Here is a 17,876-nt window from a genome sequence, read left to right on the forward strand (position 1 = left end):
TGGTGTGGCATGATCGAGCGTGAGCGAGTGTATTGTACATTCCTCCTGTCCCGCCTTGGTGGCTGGAGGCCCGGCAACACAGAGAGACCAAACAATGTCAGCCCGGGGATGCGGGAAGACAGCGTCGATCAGGTTCCGCTTTGCTGTGCCTGACTTGTCTCTGCCTGTGCTTCTCTTCCGGGCTGCGCTCTCCCCCCTCATCAAACGCTGCCCCTCGGTCCTTCTTTTACTTCTCACCTTACCAACTTCCCATCACCCTCTTGCTCCCCCTTTACCCCACTTACCTTCCCGCACTCAGCATCACATTGTTTGCACTTTTCTTCGCCCAGCACAGTTGCGCTTTTCGCTCTCTACAAACCCACATTCGTTACCAGATCCCACCAGCCCTCACATCCTAGCCCCTTACCAGCCCCTCGTCCCACGTCCCAAGGAACAAATCAAGATGTCCTCTACCAAGTTTGCTCTCGGCGCCATTGCCTCTCTGGCCTCTTCTCTGCTTCTTCTCGCCTCGCCAGCTGCAGCAGCCAGTACCGTCACACCTACTGCTCCAGGACCCGGAGAGGTCTTCACTGCTGGTGGACAGTGCTCTACTACTTGGACACCGGCTACTGGCAGCTCGTGGAAGAACATGACCATTGAGCGTGAGTCTCCGTCAGGGCAGTAATCTCACAACAGACAGAAAGCTGACTCTCCCTACCGTTTCACTTTTCTTTGCCCAGTCATGACCGGTTCCAACCTCGCCATGGTCTCCCTCGCAAAGGTAGCCACTGGCCTCGATGGAACTTCCTCTTCAGACACCACCTACACCTTCACCTGCCCCGACGTGACTCTGTACAGTGCCGTCTACTTCTACCAGTACACCCACGGCAACGAAAAGGACCCAACGTGGACCACTCGTTTCACCATCCAGTCTGCCAGTGGAGAATCCGTCGACCCACCCGAGTCAGAGGTGAGCGATGGAACGACCGTTTACTACGGTACTGGCGCACTGGCAAACTCGGTCACTACTGTCGCTAGTGGATCTGCAGGCGCAGCAGCAGGTACAGCTGCTGGTACTACCACCATCACTGGTACTGGTTCGGGCAGCGCAGCCACGACTGCTGCTGGTAGTTCCAGCACTGATTCTGCTGCTGCCTCTAACACCACTACTTCGGCTGCAGGCACATCTACACAGAGTGGAATGACATCAAAGACGTCTGCTACTAACGCCTCGAGCTCAGCGACCAACACCACGAGCAACGCCGCATCCACCTCATCTTCCTCGGGCGCTTCTGTTGGCGCAGTGGTCTCGTCCCTTGGAGCCCTCTTTGCCGTGAGCGCAGCCTTTGTTGCTCTGATCTAAGCATAGCTCGAGTCTAAGCTCGACAAGAAGGGAAGAGAGAGAGAGGGAATGCGGGTGAAAGAAGATCGCTCGATGCGATCTGGGTCACTTTACTTTTCTTGAAGCTACCTGCTCTGCCACGAGGGTGTGCCCACCTGTCTCTTGTCTCTTGCTCCTTGTCTCTTGCTCCTCGCTCCTTGCTCCGCCTGGAGGTATTTCCGTCTGTTTATACAATTTCCTTTTTCCTCCTAGCCTAACCATCGTGCCACTCTGACCTGCAGTGTCAATCGACCCCTGACTTGATTGATATGTGGGTTGATTCACTTTGTCACTCGTGCGAACGCGCCCTGAACTGCTACCCCTACATGGCCTGCATGACCATGGGACCAATGCCCTCGCCCTAGTCTACCTGCTTCTGCTTCTCCCTCTGCCTCTGCCTGTCTGCCTCTGCCTCTGTCAAGATTCATATGATACGCACAACCTAGTCCCCCTTCCTCGTTCTCTACAGCTCGTCGGCGCGAAGTCGGCGCGAAGTGTAACTCGTGACTTGTGACTCGTGACTCGTGACGTGTGACTTATGACTCGTGAACCTGATGATGAATGGATTATGAACGAACGAAGAACAATTGTAGAGTTCAGTGTCTGAGAGTCTGAGAGCCTGAGGGCCTGGAGCCTGAGAGCCTGGAGTTGAGAGTAAGAAAGAGTGTACAACAAGTCCCACCCCACCCCACCCCATTATCGTCCTCCTCCTCGTCCTCCTCTCTTCTTGTCTTCTCTTCTGATCTAGTTCCCTACTCAGACCTTTCCCACTGCGGCGGGAGTGAGCGTTGCGCCGATGTCGGAGGAGTGGAGATGAGGACCACTTCCAGGGGCAGCTCCAACTCCAACTCCAACTCCAGCACTGGAAAGGGTGCCTGGACGACTGTTCTTAGTGCTGTTGCTGCTGCTGCTAATGTTGCTGGTCAGCCCTCCCCCTCCCCCTCCCCCTCCCTCTCCCCCTCCACCTCCTGCAGGAAGAGTTGACCCGCCTGCGTTCGTCGTGCTGCTACTGCTCCCGCTGCCATTAGCATTGCTTGCTGGTGGGGTGGAAGCGGCAGTACCTGTCGCACCACTTCCAGTTCCAGTTCCAGTTCCAGATCCAGTCCCCGTTGATGTGCCTGTACCTGTACTTGAGCTACCCTTGTTGGAGGATGGTCCACTCATCCCCACTCCTCCTCCTCCACTCCCTACAAGAGCATGCAGCTCCCTCCCACTCAGCGGTCCCATGCCCTGCCCCGCCCTCCATCGATTCGTCGCATTCACCGTCTCCTGTGTGGCCAGACTTGGATACCTCAAAAGGAAGGCATGATCTAGCTGGTAGGTCTTTTCACTAAAGACGTCTCCATCTCCTACTTTAGCACAGGAGAGAATGGAAAACATGACTTCGTCGAGGTTTAGATTGGCACGATTGAGGATCAGAGCGTCCCTTAGTGAAGGAAAGGGAGCACTGTCGATTATAGGGTCGTGCGGACGGGTGAGCTGTAGGTGGGTTGGACGTAGGAGGGCGGGGAGGTGGTAGGATGCGTTGCGCCGGTCTGTGATCCATCGAGAGGAAGGTCAGTGGTTTTGCCTGACGTAGTCGAAGGGGGCGCTTTGGCTACCCCTGCTCTAGCGATACTCACAATTGCTCATCTCATACGACATCCGAATAGCAGCCTGCGTCATCCTCTGCATATCCTCTTCACTCTGCAAAGTTCCCCCATCCTGACTATCCACACTTGCAGCCGAGTCACACCGTGACGGGTCCGGGTGGAAAATGGGAACAAAGTCAGTCCTGCCTTGGCTGGCCCTCACGCGTGCGAGTTGATTAGCAAGGGCAGTCATGCGCTGGAAACCGCTCTCATCTTGAAAATTGCGGAGGGAGTCGATGAAGGCTTGAGCGCTCTGAGGGATGCCATTGGGAGCGTTGTTGGCATCAAAGCCGCGCATTGCTGCTTGCTGCGAGGGCGGTAGAGATCGGGCCGTATTGGTCTGAACTAAAGACGCAGCAGGAGAAGAAGTGGCTGCTGCGCCCTGCGAAAGCAGCTCAGTTCCCCCATTGCTCGATTGGAAGAATGAGGCAGCATTTGTGCCATCTGCCAATGCGTCAGCTCCGAACAGGCTTGCCATGAGGGCATCGTCCTGCGCGTCCATAGTTGACGAGAAGCCAAAGGCACTGGGAGGCATAGGACCATTGAAGGGATGGAGATTAGTCACGCCACCCGCGCTGGTCGCAGAGCCAGGCGTAGCTACCTGCTGTTGCTGGGAAAACCCTCCCAGTGAATTGGTGCTGATCGATGGCAGCATTGAGAACTCAAAGCCCTCGGAGGCATCGAAGCTCTCCTGGCCGCGCATGGGTGTACCATTCTGGGGAGTCTGGGACTGCTGAGTAGTTCTTGAGCCACTCGGCTGCGCGGCTGGAGTTCCTTCGGCAGTAGTACCCTTCTGGCTTCGCTTGCTGTTTTTGGCGGCCTTCTGTGCATCTCCAGAGGATGGCCCGGGCGAGCCTCGCATCTCGGGCAGACCATCTACTGGTATATTGGCCTCCTGACGTAATTGTCGCAGCGCTTCGCACTCTTTTGCTCCAGGCCAGTTCTGCCAGGCATCTGTCATCGTCTTCTCTGATCTGCCATTGATGGTACGGAAGAGCTCCTCACGGGTCAGGCCAGCCTGCTGCAAGGGTCCTCCGAGCAAGCCCTCTCCGATGAATCTGCCTAGCGAGCCTAGTAAGGATCGCAGCGTATTGTTCTCGCTGAGCAGACCTCTGAGTGCAAAGCGCAACCGGTCCACCTGCTCATCATGATCGGTGGATAGAAGCTCGACTCTGGCTTCCAGCGCTCGAATGTACTGCTGCTTGCGCTGTCTGAACTCCCTCTGGGCAATCCTATTCTGAGCTTTACGAAGTACCGCGGCATCATCTTCATCCCCCGCGGCTTCGCCCGACTTGCCGCTAGCGGGCGCCTCATCATCTTCCGTGGCCTTTTTGCGCTTTGGGGCCTTCTTCTTTGCTCCTTTACGACCCTGCTTTGACGTTCCAGCATTCTGCGGGTCATCGAAGTGAGTAGAGCGTCAGAAGCGGTCAGCCTGCCTGCCCCTTTCTTGAATCTGTGCGGGTGGCTCCCGGAGCGCACCACTCACATCTGCATCGCTGTCATCGTCACTACCACCAAGATCGCCAAAGGTAGAGTCACCCCCTGCGCCCCCTCCTGCAAAGCCAGCGCTGCTCTGCAAGTTCTGCAGCCAGCTAATGCCAGGCATACCAGCATCCCCGGCTAATCCTTCACCAAAGCCAAAGTCATTATTACTGCCGGCAGAGGTGGACCCTTGTCCGATGACACCATTTGCTCCTCTACTGCCGCTACCACTGGCGCTGTTATTGCGGATCATACGAGGTTGGGGACCGATGCTCATTGCCGCGGAGAAGCCGGCGGATATTGCGGTAGGGGAGGCATCGGTGAAGCGGTCCAGCGGGGAACGCCTCTTCTTTGCCGGCGGCATTGCTGCGAAAGGGTACGAGAGTGAGAAGAGAAGATGACGGGAATCCGAATGAGCTGCTCGGCTACCGGGTTCAAGCAGCCAAAGACCTGAGAAGGGACTGAGGAAGGAAGGCTCGGTAGACGGGGAGGGACATATGCCTCTACTTGGGCTGATTGATGCAATCTGTAGACTCCTCGATTGCTGAGCCTCGTCTCCTTGGCTCCGCCAATTTCTTCCCTTTCCGCTTGGCGGGGTGGCCGCTCGCTCGCTGCTGCACGCAGGACAGAATCACCCCGCCGAGATCGTCCACCGCCTTCTTCCACTTACCCACAATCAATTGACACGATCATGTTCGGAGGTGAGCAGACGGAGAAGAGAAGCTAAGCGCTGACGGTGAGAAACGAGTACTGATCCACTGCTTTTCTACCTCCCTCCTCATTTCTCTCCAGGACCACCACCCAAGCCATCGCCCGAAGAGCAGGCCATCGCTGTCCGCCAGACCAGGCGAGAGCTGCGAGGCTTCGCAGTCACTGCCGCCAGCCTTTACATTGGTGAGCAGAGAATCTTTGGGATCAGACCACGATGCCCCACCCGGCAGCTCTTCTCTGACCCTGACCCTCCCTTGCTGCCTCTTGCCATTCTTGCTCCTTTCTTCCCCTGAACCCTGCAGCACCTTGGCTCCTCGCTCCCATCTGGCGCGCCCTCTTCAGCTACCAGTAAAGGCAAGATTGGCTGGTGTAAGCCAAGAGGCTGATGTTGTACGAACGCCAAATCAATGACATTACTACACCGCTTCAATTGTTGTGGAGGCCTAAAGGCGATTTAGTAGTAGAGAGATTGCTTGTGGGGATGGTCCCAATGAAGGCGCAGGACTTGGCAAGCTCGGCATGGATAATCACGCCGACTATCTGAGAGAGTGATAGCCTGATCAAAGGTGGGGGATCTTGGGCCCCGAAGCTCAACGTTCAGGGGCCAGTGTCAAGGTCATGAGGTCATATTGTAAAATCGTCACATATGGTGGTTGGGACAGATCCTTGAACTGTCGCGCGATGCTTCTTCACCTTTCTCCGTGCATGACATTATTCCATGAATCCCCTGAGAGTGCTCTCCACCCTTTGCCTTGATCTGATCGCAGCTATGCTTTTGCCAATCCCTGAGTGCTGAACTTTCTCGAGCGATCATGGTCTCGTCGTAAGTGTTGCCTCTGCTTCCGTCCCGATCCGTTGCGCGCGCCTTGAATTTTGGATCTTCCTGCCCGGCGTGCAGCTCAAGCCAACGTCAGGTCTACGCCTCCCAGATTTGATCCCGACCGAGAGGTGCATTACTGCTCCGTCCCCTTACTCCTACTTCTGCTCCTGCTCCTCCCACAGCATCTTCCCTTACGTCCAGCCGCATCTCCCGTCTTGCCCGTATCGTACCGCCTTGACGTCCTTATCAGTCACCTGTCTTCGAAAGCGTCTGCGCTCAGAGCTGTCCGTCCTCACGACTTTCCTGTCACCTCAAGGCTCTTCCTCCAATCGCATCTTTGCAGCTCTGCATCCGAGCCGAGATTACCTTGGTCCTCACTCATACCGTCTGAACAACAGACAGGAGTGGCTTCGCTTCTGCAAAGACAGATCAGCTACAGCTAGAGCGGACTTTATTGCCCTCTGTTGCATACACATATAGCCTGCCATGTCGGACCACGAGGATGCAGGAAATGATGCTGAGGGGTGAGTCTCTACCGGCGGATGCAGGATCGTCTGAATCTCATGATGGAAGACGACAGTGGCATGACTCAGGCTGCCAAGCTCATAGCGAGCCATGATCGCTGATGCTTCCATTTGCGTCTCGTCTTCCCACCCACGCAGATACTACGAGGAGCAGTACGACGACCCAGACGTGATGGACTTTGATCCCGAAGCCGACTTCGACCAAGACGGTACAGCCACAGGAGGTCAGGGTGGTCTGGATCATCCGGGAGCAGGCGGTGGTGGGGTTGGGCCTAATGGGATCGTGGAGAGTGGGGATCCGGCAGCGTATGGTGGGACTGGGGCGGGGCCGAATACAGAGAGGATCACAACGCCGTACATGACCAAATACGAGCGAGCAAGAATCCTAGGGACAAGGGCACTGCAGATCAGGTGAGTAATTGAGACCTCTTGGACGATGTTCAGTGGAAACACAGCTCATCTCTGCCCTTTCCTTCCTACGGAAACAGCATGAATGCTCCCGTCCTGGTGCCGACAGAAGGAGAGACGGACCCCCTGGCGATCGCAATGAAGGAGCTGGCACAGAAGAAGATTCCTCTGATCATCCGGAGATATCTTCCTGACGGCAGCTACGAGGATTGGGGAGTACAGGAGCTCATCATCACAGAGTAGAAGCGGGAGTCACGGGTTGTCAGGGAGCTCCATGGTGGGCAAGGCGCATCTATTGTTCTGCAGAGTCTCCTACAAAAGCATATAATCAATCGTCATCAGCAAAGCTTCGTGTGCAGGTCTGATCTGTCTGATCTCCTGACTCAAACTCAGCTGGACATTGAGACGCCCACACTCTGGCAGAAGCGATGGCGTGGGGACGCCCAATGGGGCTGTGCACAGCAGCAGGATCGCGGAGCCTTGCCCTTTCCAGATGACCTCCTTTCCAGCTCTTTCCCAGACAAAATGGCCAGTATCCCTCCCCCTACTATCCGCAACTATCAGCAGCTACTTCAATCGTCTGCGTTGTAGTCTCATCATGACGCTCAAGATCATCATCACCAGTGATCCCAGTGAGTCTCACCTGCCACAAGTGCTGCCAGGGCTCTCACCTGACCTCGACGCTCATCTTATGTCCGCTCCCGCATCCACTTCCGCACTTCCCCACACTCTCCCTCGCCCGTACCGATCCTAATCTGCTCTGCGATGCTGCAGTATGTCCCATGTGCTACGTGGGCTTCCTACAACTTCAATCTTCTCTCCAAATTCTCGGAGTCTCAGAGTCAGACTACACCATTGAATTTGCTCCCTTTCTCCTACGACCGGATTTGGCCGAGGAGAGGGCGGTGAGCAGGAAGATGTTGCGTGATCGGAAGAATGGAGAGGAATTGTCGAGACAGCTCTACGAGGAAGTGAATGCTGAAGTGGAGAGATATGGTATCAGGTTGTGAGTTGGCCAGGGCAGATGCAGATGCAAGAATGTCGGGCAGGCGCGGGGAGAGTTTCGGTACTGATTCTTCACTTGTGCTTCGGCCTTGCCTTGATCTGCAGTACCGAAGACGGACCCGTACGCTCCTCTATGCTCTCTCACCGCCTGCTCGAAGAAGCCTACGCTCGTGGCGGCCCAAACCTACAGCTCCCTTTCGCTCTCGCCCTGTTCCGCTCCTACCACGAGCAAGGCCAAGACAACGGCCTCCCCTCCCTGCTCATCCCGCTAGCCATCGAAAATCACCTCTTCCCAGACGTAGAAGCGGCGCAGGCTTGGGTGAATTCGACGGAGCGAGTGGAAGAGGTGGAGAAGCGCATTTTCCAAGCGAGGAACAAGAAGGGTATTCAGGGCGTGCCGTACACGGAGCTGGAGTATGATGGGAGATTGGTAGTCGTGAGAGGCGCTTTGGAGCCTACGGAGATCTTGGCGAAACTCATGGGGATCAAGACGGCAGAGGAGGGCGAGCATGCAGGCGGAGCGAGAGAAGGGGTAGCTTGTCTTTGAGGGTGAGAGCAGAGATGTGATTGTGACAAGATTGATTGCTGCGACATTGTGTACAATAGTGTGTTACTCTCTACTTCTCACCAAAGAGGATCTTGAGATTCTCTACCGTCTCCGACGTCTGTTCTCCACCGCTGCGTGCCGCTCCGCCCAAAGCCTCGCTCACCAGCGCCATCTTCCTCTTTTGGATGGCCAGAATCCGGTCTTCCACACTATCAGCAATGAGGTACCTATGGACGAAGACGTCCCGCATCTGTCCGATTCGATGCACCCTATCCACCGCCTGATCCTCCGTCGAGGCGTTCCACCAGCAGTCCAGCAGCCAGCAGTGATGCGCCGAGGTCAGATTGAGCCCCACTCCACCTGCCCGAAGCGAGACAAGAATGAGCATGTGCGAGCTACACTCGGCAAAGGTGCGCAGGACCAGCTCTCGATCCTTCTGCGAAACAGTACCGTCCAACCGCACAAAGGGGTGATTGTTGCGCTTGAGTACCACTTCGACGAGGTCGAGAAAGGAGGTGAACTGGCTAAAGACGACGCCTTTGAAGTGCGGCTCGTCTTTGCGCAATGTGTCCAAGTCAGAAATGAGGGCATCGAGCTTGGTCGAGGAGCGAAAGTCGTCCTTGGCAAAGGACATAAAGTTGGCACTCTTGGCAGGAGCTGCCTGCTTAGCCTCTTCGCTGGCGTGTTCATTGGCCACTGCATCGTTGACAAGGTCTTGGATGTCTTCGATAGAGAAGGGTCCTTCACCGCAGACGATGCAACGGGGTGTCTCGCCGGAGTCCTCGCAACGCTGCAGCTCGTCGACAAGGCAAGCCCGACAAGCTTTGTGACCGCAGGGCAACGTAGCGGGTTCAGCCTGTGGGTCGTGACAGATGGGACACTCTTCCTGGTCCTCGCCGTGCAATTCTGCAGCATCGATGCCGATGGAGCTCTCAAGACGCGCCAGGGTCGCTGCTTCGTCCGCGACAGCTGCGTCCTCTTGGCCTGCCTGATAGCGGGCGACGAGAGCTTTGACTTCCCGCTCGGCCTCCTCATCCAGTTCTCCCATGCTACTGCCACCCTTCTCCTGAGAGCGGGCATGGGAAGCTTGCATAGCTTGAAGCACCAGCAGAGGATGACAGACGGCCTGCCTGAGCTTCATCAGAACGCTGAAGATGACAGAGAGGTTTTTCGTCACCGAACCATCATCCCTCATGCGCTGATACTGAATCCAGGCTCGATCAAAGCAGAGGTCGTAGATCTTCCTTTCGATGTCGGAGAATTCCAGATGCTTGATCAAGATCGACTTCGAAGGAAGACTGACGATTGGCTTGCCGTCCTTGTCCTTCATCTTCTTCTCTCGTCGGAGCAAGATCGACTCAAGCACGACCTGTACAATCTCCAGCGCCTTTGGGTTCTTGTTGGCAAAGGGCTTGCCAATGAAGGAATTGAAGAAGCTGAAGTCGCCCCACGGCTCTACCCGCAGGAAGTTCAGCAAGCTATACAGGTCAGTCAGTCGATTGACGATGGGACTGCCGGTCAAGCACCACCTCCGCCGAGCCATCAAGTCATGGCATGCCCTGGCGTTGCGAGTGGTCCGATTGCGGATGTTGTGCGCCTCGTCCAGGATAACGCGAAGCCAATCGACAGCGTAGAGAGGAGCAGCCTTGGTGACTTTGCTGGCCGATGCTGCAGAGCCGCCGAGATCGGTGAACCGCTTGTACTCTGACACTAGTGTGCCGTATGATGTAATGACGACATCAACGCTACCGCCCTCTAGCCGGCCCATCAGGTCTGCTTTGCCTTCTGCATAGTACAGCATGACTGAAAGAGATCCAGCCTTGCTAGCCCTCTCCAGCTCATTTCTCCACTGCCCAACCAGACTCATGGGAGCCACGACAAGAGTGACTTGACCAGCGGACGGAGCCTTGCGAGCCTGCCGATTCGATTGTGCAAAGGCAGAGGCAAGAGACGTTTGCCGCGGTCCTTTCTTCTCGACCTGTCTGGCCCTCTCTTCGTCTTGTACATCCTCATCGTCCTCGTCTCCTTCGCGAGGCGCACGGTTCGTATGCAGCAGGCTGGCGACCATGATCGTTTTGCCAAGACCCTGGGTATGGAGACAGCATGGTGAAGGTCAGCGGAGGAGATAGCCCACAAGTGCAAGGAACCACACTCACCATCTCATCAGCAAGAATCCCGCCTCTTGTGCCGTGACTCGCAGGCTGAAACTCTAGACTCATCTCCCCGATGTAAGGATTGAAGTAAAAAGTCCCAGTCTCGTCAGGCATGGAATGATCCCCTCCAGCGTCCTCGGCATCCTCGGCCAAGAATCTGTACTCCTGCCAGAGAGGATGTAGACTGGCTTCTTGTCGCTGTCCTTCTCTGCCTTGGCGTAAGGAAGCAGGCTGCTCCATGTTGCGCATCCATCCCAGAGCCTGCTTTTGGTAAGGGCGTAGCGTCAGAGCAAAGGTCTCGGGCGGCTCATACTCTGGCAGCTCGGCGTCGTGGCGTTGAGCTTTGCTATACACCTGATCGAGCTGGGCTGCCTCGATCTCCGTCCCGTCATTGACGTCCGGTCCTTGACCTTCCTCTCCATCGACTGCAATAGGTTCTTGCGCTGATGTGCCTGCGCCATTGCTGCTGTCACCGACGGAATGACCATTGGCAGCGCCATTCTTCTGACTCTGAACGCCGGGAGAATTTAGTCTGCTTGTGCGGCCCGGTGACCCGCTTCCCTCGCCCAGTGTATCCCGGCCTCCGTAATGATCTAGCATGGCAGAGCTCCCAAAGCTGCCGTCCTCAGAGTGTTGCTGCAAGATATCATTGGCCTGGGTAGGCCTAAGATCACATGCTTTGAACAGCCGTATGAGTGCAGCCTTGCGCTGGCGCAGCTCCCTCTCGCTCGAAGTCTCTGCCGTCTCCTGGAAGAAGTTCTTTGCAGGCTCATTGTGGGTATTCCGCGAGCGACGCACGTCGATAGAAGCAGGGAAAGCTGCTCGTTTCAGGTATGCCTTGATATCGAGGAGGATATCCGACCCTACTGTCAAGACCGGAGGGCAGTCGACTACCGTGGCTTCGAACTCGGCAAGGTCAAGATCCATCAGCTTCGAGATCCAGACGGCGGCTTCTGTAGGCAGCCTGCCTACCTCGAAGCCTCGGGTGTTGCCGAACCTCACAACATAGTCCTCTTTCTGTTTGCCTTTATTGCTAGACGGACTTGCTTTAGCCGCTCCTCCTCCTCCGCCGAAGCTGAGCTTCGTCTGCTTTTTGGATGGCTGTTGCGCCTTCTTCGAGCTGCCATTGACGGAAGAGGAGACAGAGGAGCTGACCTGATGCGGCTTTGAGCGCTGAATGTTCATCTTGGCTCCCTGCTCAGCATAGTTGCGACCTTTAGAGAGTGACCACCCAGCGACACAGAAGTGACCGATCTAAATGAGAGCAGGAGAGCAAGCGCCAAAATGTAGCGTCAGCTCTTCTGGACTTTGGTCGTATTCAATCTGGACTCCCAGCTCATACTCACATATTTACGAGGCCAGTCGTTCCGATCTGGACTCTCGTCCTTAACCTGAATGACCTCCTCCGGCTGAGGCGTCCGCGATGCAGGCGGCGATGCCTTTATCGCTCGAGGCGACTCTATCCTCTGCCGCTTCCTGACGACGACGGGCTCACGCAGTGTCGCGTCCTCATCCTCCTCCTCATCGTCATCATCGCCACGGAAGAGGTCTGATCTCTTCTTGACGGGAGAGGCTGAACCCTCCACTTCTTCCGTCTTATGCTCTAGACTGGGCGCACTCGGTTGGGAGGTATGATGAGATGGTGAGGAAGCGAAGAAGTCTTCGCCATCCGAGCTGGAAACCATTCCTGCTGGCAAAGAGGATATAAGCAGAGCTATACAGATCAAGGTGGACGAGAATATGTGGTAATCCTCGGAAGGATTGACCAGGAATGAGTGCAAGGGTGCAGGCAGATCCGAAATCCACGCCACTTCCGAGACGCGTCGCCGCGCTCCGATCAGTCACAGTCACTCCTGGTTCCGCCATTGCACGTCGACTAATACACATTGGATCCGCAAGGGTATACACTTTGTCGCAGATCACTGAGCTACCATCTTACTTGCCTTCCTTCCCCTTCTTCTCCTTTGCATTCTTGACAAAATTCCTCGTCATACGGTCAGCAAGAGAGACGGGCACCATGTTGAGGAATTTGGCACCGCGCGAATGAGGCGTCCACGGCACGATGACAGGCCCGGGCCGAGAGGAGAAGAAGGAAGGCGCAAGAGAGGATAGAGCAGAAGCGACCCAATCTGACGAGAGAGGCATCTGTTGACAGGGTCAGACAAGCGAGGGTCAGCTTTGTGCGACGCATGCTCGGGAAAAGTCATTCACTCACGAAGCTTGTAGGTGGCCCGTCATTCATGCCACTGATCACCGTTCTGCGAGAGCGAAGCAATACGGAGCAGGGTGTGAGAAGAGAAGGAATACTACAGCGTGCGCTTTAGCATTGCCACGGCTCACCCTGGGACTATGGCCACGACATCGACTTGAGCGTTCTCTAGGATCATCTCATTGTATCTGTAGATCAGGACGTGTGATCAGTCTAGTGCCGATTGAAGCGCCTTACCCGGCTGCATCCCACTCACAATGCGCGAGAGAATTGAAGATTGTAGGCCTTAGATCCCGAGTAGACGGAGAGGCTACAACGATGGGATGCACGACGCCGTCAGCGAGCTATGATCGTCTTCCGCACCTTGGCACGCAGACTCACTAAGGACTAGGCGCCCAAGCTCCCAAGCTAGAGACATTCACCATCAAGCTCGGCTGGCTCTTCTTCAGCAGCGGCAGTGTCTTCCTCGCCACCAAGCTCGGAAATATCATATTCAGCGTAGCCATCTTGATCACATCCTCATCGCTCGTGTCCTCCAATCTCGGGTACTCCTCATTAGTGATCCCAATATTGTTCACCACCACTCGCAGATTCAGCCCGCCTTCGGAGAGGATTGCCTCCAGTTCTGCCATCTGCGGAGGGTTCGATCCCGCATCTGCTACGACGGGTCTAATCTTTACTTCTGACTTGATGCCTGCTGGAAGCCCCTCGAGGATGGACTGCCGTGTCGTCTCGAGCTTCTCGGCGCTGCGACCGTGGAGCAAGAGGGAGAAGCCCAGTGCGGCTAGCTGACGAGCCCATTCGAAACCCATGCCATTCGTAGCGCCAGTGACGAGGGCCCAGTGGGGACCGGAACCATGCTGATAGCGCTTCAAGGAGCTGGAGCTGGACATCTTGGCGATATAGAAGAGGAAAGAGAGGAGCAGTCGTTTGACGAATCAAGAGAAATAGAAAAGGAGGAGGGAAAAGGGGGGCTTCAATACCACACCCGGACCAACTGCAAGCGGAAGTGGAGAAATGCATCAGAATTCCGCCCTCCAGATTTCCGCATCCAATTTTCAGAGGGCGACTTTTGTAGGAGGGAATGGTTTCCCAGAGCAGAGTTTTCATAGTAGGCAGAGGTCGTCGCTGATGAGGGCTTGATGGCCGAGCACAGGATTGAGAATCAGACAGTAGTACATCTGTCCCTGAATCCCTCAAACTTGTCTGGCGACTGTTGTGAAGCTCAGGACGAGCCATGCGAGCATAGCTGAAGGAAGTCGTACGCGAGTCAGGGCCGCCTCACCCATCAATCCAAGTTCAGCCGCGACACACGCGGAAATGTCAAGACGAGTGGGGAACGGTGGATCATATTGTACAAATACAGTCCCCTTCTTCTGGGCGAGAGGTGTGTACAGCGGTGCAAAGGCATTCGAAAGCAAAAGGAGGGATTTATCTAGACAGTAATTAAGCAGCAAGAGGGCCAGCGGAAGGGGAATCGATGGAGGGCAGCGCTCGTGCGCTCTACTTCTACTCAAACATCAACGCCGTCCTGCTGGCCCGTTCTTCTCCATCGGTCTGCAAAGGTGTCCGTCTTGGGTCCCACCACGGTGCTCAGCCAGTCCTTCGAGGCAGACTTGCTCACCGGCGGCGTATCGTCCTGCTCATCATCCTTCTGATCTTGTTCCTTTACAGTATCGGGGCTGGAGTTGGGACGAGGTGTGCGACGCCCTTCGTCGTACATTTCCTCGTCGTGCTCTTCCACGTCCATCTCTTCATCGTCCGCTTCGGCACGAGTGTGGCCGAGGATGCTCTGCAGGCGCTCGGGGAAGTTGATGGCTAGCAAGAGACTCTTGATCAGCTTGACGTGCCTGATCCTCGTCTCCAAAGAGACGTCGCCTGACGAACCCGGTGCAAGAGCCATCTTAGCCATGAGGGTGTCAGCGCCGGGCAAAGAGGGGTAAAGCGAGCTTGGTGGCGCTGGCGATGTAGACCTAAAGGCAGACGACGACGACGAAGTGTCTGTCGGCGATCCGGTCGAGGAGGGGGTAGTGGTGCGGGTGTCGACGGTAGTGCCGTAGCTTTCCTTTCGAGATGAGCGCCAAGTGTGACCCGCCGTACCCATCGCGGGTGGGGGTGGCAAGTCTCTTGACGAGAGAAGAGACGAGATGGAGGGCAAAATGGGAGCAGGTCTGGCACTATCCGTTGCCGCAAGAGCAGTAGCACCACGTCGTGTACCGTCGATACTGGCCAGAATGTGGGCTGCATCATCGTGCCTTTCGTCGCTCACCGAAGCGGTGGGTGGCTGCGGAGACCGGATGGGTGCCAGACTGCTCTTGCGGTCATCGACATCGTGCGTCTCCGTGTCGACAGATCGAGCTTCGATCTCGGTTGGTGCAGCTCTCATCAGCGGGTCGACACGGCGGAAGGTGTGAGACCTGCTGTCAACACTGGACAGTGTCGGCTTCACGCCTGCTCCACGGGGCATGCGCACAGAGTCGAAGCTTGCGGCTCCACTGCCATAAGGCAGGTGCTGAGCTTGCTGCTGGGGCTGGCTCTGCGCCATCGTCTGCAGCCCATGATGAGGAGTCAAGGATGGATACAGACTGCCCATTGGCGACGCGAAGCCGGCGGCAGTCTGTCCACCATTACCCTGTGCCGTATGTTGCTGCTGGTGGGATTGGAAGTGACCGCCATTGGTGGTGCCCTGCTGACGGGGCATGCTGGCAATGGCTCGTGGTGGCTGCTGCTGCTGACCGAGATCCAGATAGCTGGCGTCACCATTGGAGAACAGGGAAGAATCGAATCCCGCAATGTTCGTCAGACCCATGGCGCCGAGGGAATTCATGTCAAAGGCAGCTGCATCGAAAGCTCCGCTTGACGACGGTTGTTGTGAACCATTCCCGTGGGAGGCCATTGCTCCATTTAGGTCCCGAGCAGCGCTGTTACCCAGCTGCAAGAGGAAGTGATTGAGCTCAGCAAGCTTGTGAGGGTCGGTAGGCAATGAGGCGGAGAATGCTGGAGCGGATGCAGTGGTGGGGCCGATACCAGGTGCTCCTCTGTGCGGCCCTTGTGGACCGGCAGAATGTCCGTTCAACGCAAAAGTTGGCATGTGACTCCCACCTTGGTGCGAGCTGGCGGACCCTGCGTCATTGACATTACTGCCGTTGAGCAGTGCCTGCAGAATCGCATCATCGTCGAATGTGCTACCAAAGGTCGAGCTGAGTTTATCCGCCATGTTTGCATCGTAAGCCGGTGAGGATCCGACGAGACTACTGTAGCTTTGGTCCGCATCAGGCAAGCTTTGAGACTCGCTGGGCCTTTTCTTCCTCGTGTCTTGAAGCAGACCGTCCACACCAGTGAGCAAGTCATCGTACCCACGCTTCAAGCTAGCAGAAGATGCAATAGACGAGGCACGGCTACCCTGAGAAAGGAATGTGTACGAATTGGGGTCCTCGGATGGCTTCGAACGTTGAGTGCCACTGGCCAGAGCAAGGTACGATGAGTTCAGAGGGTACTCCCCTCCCACCATTCCTTGTGTACTCTGTTGCGCCTGTTGATAGTGGTTCCTCGGCGAGGCCTCTGAAGAGTATGGAGTACCCAAGTGCGAAGACGAAGGAGAGAGGGATGCTAATGACGAGACTGAACCATCCCGCCTCTCATGTTGAGGGGCCAGGCGACCAGATGCGGATGGCGATTGTTGCCTCATGTTCTGAGTCCAGTCGGACGTGTAGCCGCGGTGGCTGGGCATGCCGACTCCCTGAGGATAGAAGACAGGATTGCCTGTGGAGGAATAGACGTTGCTTCCGAATGGCTGATATTGCTGGTGAAGCTGAGGATGAGGTTGACTCGCCATCGCGGCATGATGGCGCTGCTGGTGGGCAAGGTGTGCTTGCTGCTGTTGGTGGAACCTCCTCTCTTCGGCCTGCTGTTGCTGCTGCTGCTGCCTTTTGGTATTCTCCTTTGCTAGCGCAGATGCCTGCTGTTTGTGGACCTTGGTCTGAGCCTGCTTCATCTGATGGTCTTCGGTGTGGATCCTCTCGTGCTTCTTCAAGTCTTGAGGCCGCTTGAACATCTTGCCACAAGAAGCACAAGAGTGAGGCTTCAGTGGTGTGTGCACACGTAGGTGAGAGGTGATGTGATCCCTCTTGGCGCAGACGGCATCGCATCCTATCCAGTGACACGTAAGACAGAGATTGTTGGTGCTCTTTCGTCCTACGTGGTCATTGCACAAGTGCTGATACAGAATCTCGGGATCTTCATACGTCTGGCCACAGTCGTTCCACTGGCAGACGACGAGGGAGAAGGAGTCATCGTCACCAGCATTGGAGTCGTCGGTCCGGGCATCACTGCTCATGGAGATGCTGCCGTGAGAGGATGCGGCGCCCGAGGGGCTCATCGATCTTGCTGAAGAGGCGCGAGACATGGACGTCGCAAGGGAGGATTCCAAAGATGGAACCGGAGAGCTGGAGGATTGCTTTGAAAAAGCCGAGTAAGAGCCTCCCGAGGGACTGATCGAGTTCATGCCTTTGTGATAGTGCTCACTGAACTTGTGCAGCAAAGGCGAGAGCGGATGTCTGGCAGAACGACAGACAGGCTCAGGGGTCTTGGCCTGCGGAAGGGTAGCTTTTGCTTCCGGGCGTGTGTAGCTGTTGCCTGCGCGAGATGAGGACGATGGGTGGATAGAAGAGTAAACTTGCGGTCCGATAGTATGAGTAAGGTCTAGTGGAGAAGGAGGAGAAGGGTATTCGACGACGAGGATGAGGGACTTGGAGTCGTTGCTGTCAATGAGGAGTGACCGTGGTGAAAGATGAGAAAGGGAGGGGGGCGGACGGCAGTGGGACGCCAAGACATAGGTCCCACCCGCGGTCAAGGGCAAGGGCAGCCCCCCGCCCCACGGCATCATCCTTGTAGCCGTCAGGGAGGCTAGCCGACAACGGCACCTCGGCAGAGGAAGAGTTTCGTCGGCAGGCCCTGTCCACCCGCGCCTTGGCACTACACCACCGAGGTGCCTCGAGCTCCGCACGCCGTCATTGCGACTCCGAGC

The 17,876-nt window shown here is 56.2% G+C and overlaps 8 protein-coding genes across 8 annotated transcripts; 4 read left to right on the top strand and 4 right to left on the bottom strand.

Annotated features, from left to right (window-relative positions):
* Positions 1-442: 442 nt before the first annotated feature.
* BCV69DRAFT_278247 (hypothetical protein) lies at positions 443-1,110 on the top strand (the record flags this gene model as incomplete). Its single annotated transcript, XM_025491196.1, has 3 exons — positions 443-641; positions 720-949; positions 1,018-1,110. 3 exons carry the CDS (start codon positions 443-445, stop codon positions 1,108-1,110), a joined length of 522 nt encoding a protein of 173 aa, XP_025346694.1.
* Positions 1,111-2,116: 1,006 nt separating this feature from the next.
* On the bottom strand, positions 2,117-5,003 carry BCV69DRAFT_313786 (hypothetical protein; the record flags this gene model as incomplete). The annotated part of the gene is made up of 3 exons (XM_025495060.1): positions 4,478-5,003; positions 2,983-4,381; positions 2,117-2,895 (listed from the first exon to the last, which is right to left on the bottom strand). The coding sequence occupies exons 1-3, from the start codon at positions 4,835-4,837 to the stop codon at positions 2,117-2,119; spliced, it is 2,538 nt and encodes an 845-aa protein (XP_025346695.1). The 5' UTR covers positions 4,838-5,003.
* A 161-nt stretch (positions 5,004-5,164) lies between these two features.
* BCV69DRAFT_300360 (hypothetical protein) lies at positions 5,165-5,536 on the top strand (the record flags this gene model as incomplete). Its single annotated transcript, XM_025494449.1, has 3 exons — positions 5,165-5,174; positions 5,266-5,367; positions 5,487-5,536. The coding sequence occupies 3 exons, from the start codon at positions 5,165-5,167 to the stop codon at positions 5,534-5,536; spliced, it is 162 nt and encodes a 53-aa protein (XP_025346696.1).
* Positions 5,537-6,314: 778 nt separating this feature from the next.
* On the top strand, positions 6,315-7,471 carry BCV69DRAFT_284164 (RNA polymerase Rpb6). Its single transcript, XM_025492949.1, has 2 exons — positions 6,315-6,939; positions 7,017-7,471. The coding sequence occupies exons 1-2, from the start codon at positions 6,620-6,622 to the stop codon at positions 7,177-7,179; spliced, it is 483 nt and encodes a 160-aa protein (XP_025346697.1). The 5' UTR covers positions 6,315-6,619; the 3' UTR covers positions 7,180-7,471.
* A 63-nt stretch (positions 7,472-7,534) lies between these two features.
* Positions 7,535-8,488, top strand: BCV69DRAFT_300362 (thioredoxin-like protein; the record flags this gene model as incomplete). Its single annotated transcript, XM_025494450.1, has 3 exons — positions 7,535-7,568; positions 7,711-7,942; positions 8,047-8,488. The coding sequence occupies 3 exons, from the start codon at positions 7,535-7,537 to the stop codon at positions 8,486-8,488; spliced, it is 708 nt and encodes a 235-aa protein (XP_025346698.1).
* Positions 8,489-8,558: 70 nt separating this feature from the next.
* On the bottom strand, positions 8,559-12,326 carry BCV69DRAFT_300363 (hypothetical protein; the record flags this gene model as incomplete). The annotated part of the gene is made up of 3 exons (XM_025494451.1): positions 8,559-10,574; positions 10,645-11,895; positions 11,988-12,326. The coding sequence occupies 3 exons, from the start codon at positions 12,324-12,326 to the stop codon at positions 8,559-8,561; spliced, it is 3,606 nt and encodes a 1,201-aa protein (XP_025346699.1).
* A 174-nt stretch (positions 12,327-12,500) lies between these two features.
* Positions 12,501-13,798, bottom strand: BCV69DRAFT_284168 (NAD(P)-binding protein). Its single transcript, XM_025492950.1, has 5 exons — positions 13,232-13,798; positions 13,107-13,160; positions 12,982-13,038; positions 12,857-12,899; positions 12,501-12,786 (listed from the first exon to the last, which is right to left on the bottom strand). Exons 1-5 carry the CDS (start codon positions 13,741-13,743, stop codon positions 12,577-12,579), a joined length of 876 nt encoding a protein of 291 aa, XP_025346700.1. The 5' UTR covers positions 13,744-13,798; the 3' UTR covers positions 12,501-12,576.
* A 343-nt stretch (positions 13,799-14,141) lies between these two features.
* BCV69DRAFT_284170 (hypothetical protein) lies at positions 14,142-17,847 on the bottom strand. The gene has a single exon (XM_025492951.1). The coding sequence runs from the start codon at positions 17,733-17,735 to the stop codon at positions 14,364-14,366; it is 3,372 nt and encodes a 1,123-aa protein (XP_025346701.1). The 5' UTR covers positions 17,736-17,847; the 3' UTR covers positions 14,142-14,363.
* Positions 17,848-17,876: the final 29 nt, after the last annotated feature.

Source organism: Pseudomicrostroma glucosiphilum (genome assembly GCF_003144135.1).
Source record: "Pseudomicrostroma glucosiphilum strain MCA 4718 unplaced genomic scaffold BCV69scaffold_11, whole genome shotgun sequence".
Taxonomy (NCBI): Eukaryota; Fungi; Basidiomycota; class Exobasidiomycetes; order Microstromatales; family Microstromataceae; genus Microstroma; species Microstroma glucosiphilum.

Bases quoted from the DNA above. Each gene is read 5' to 3' on its own strand.
- BCV69DRAFT_284164 (XM_025492949.1), top strand. From the start codon at position 6,620: ATGATCGCTGATGCTTCCATTTGCGTCTCGTCTTCCCACCCACGCAGA. The intron at 6,940-7,016 runs GTGAGTAATTGA...CTACGGAAACAG, and splicing joins ACAAGGGCACTGCAGATCAG to CATGAATGCTCCCGTCCTGG.
- BCV69DRAFT_284168 (XM_025492950.1), bottom strand. From the start codon at position 13,743: ATGTCCAGCTCCAGCTCCTTGAAGCGCTATCAGCATGGTTCCGGTCCC. The intron at 13,039-13,106 runs GTGAGTGGGATG...CCTGATCTACAG, and splicing joins CTTCAATTCTCTCGCGCATT to ATACAATGAGATGATCCTAG. The intron at 12,787-12,856 runs GTGAGTGAATGA...CCCTGTCAACAG, and splicing joins ACGGGCCACCTACAAGCTTC to ATGCCTCTCTCGTCAGATTG.
- BCV69DRAFT_284170 (XM_025492951.1), bottom strand. From the start codon at position 17,735: ATGATGCCGTGGGGCGGGGGGCTGCCCTTGCCCTTGACCGCGGGTGGG.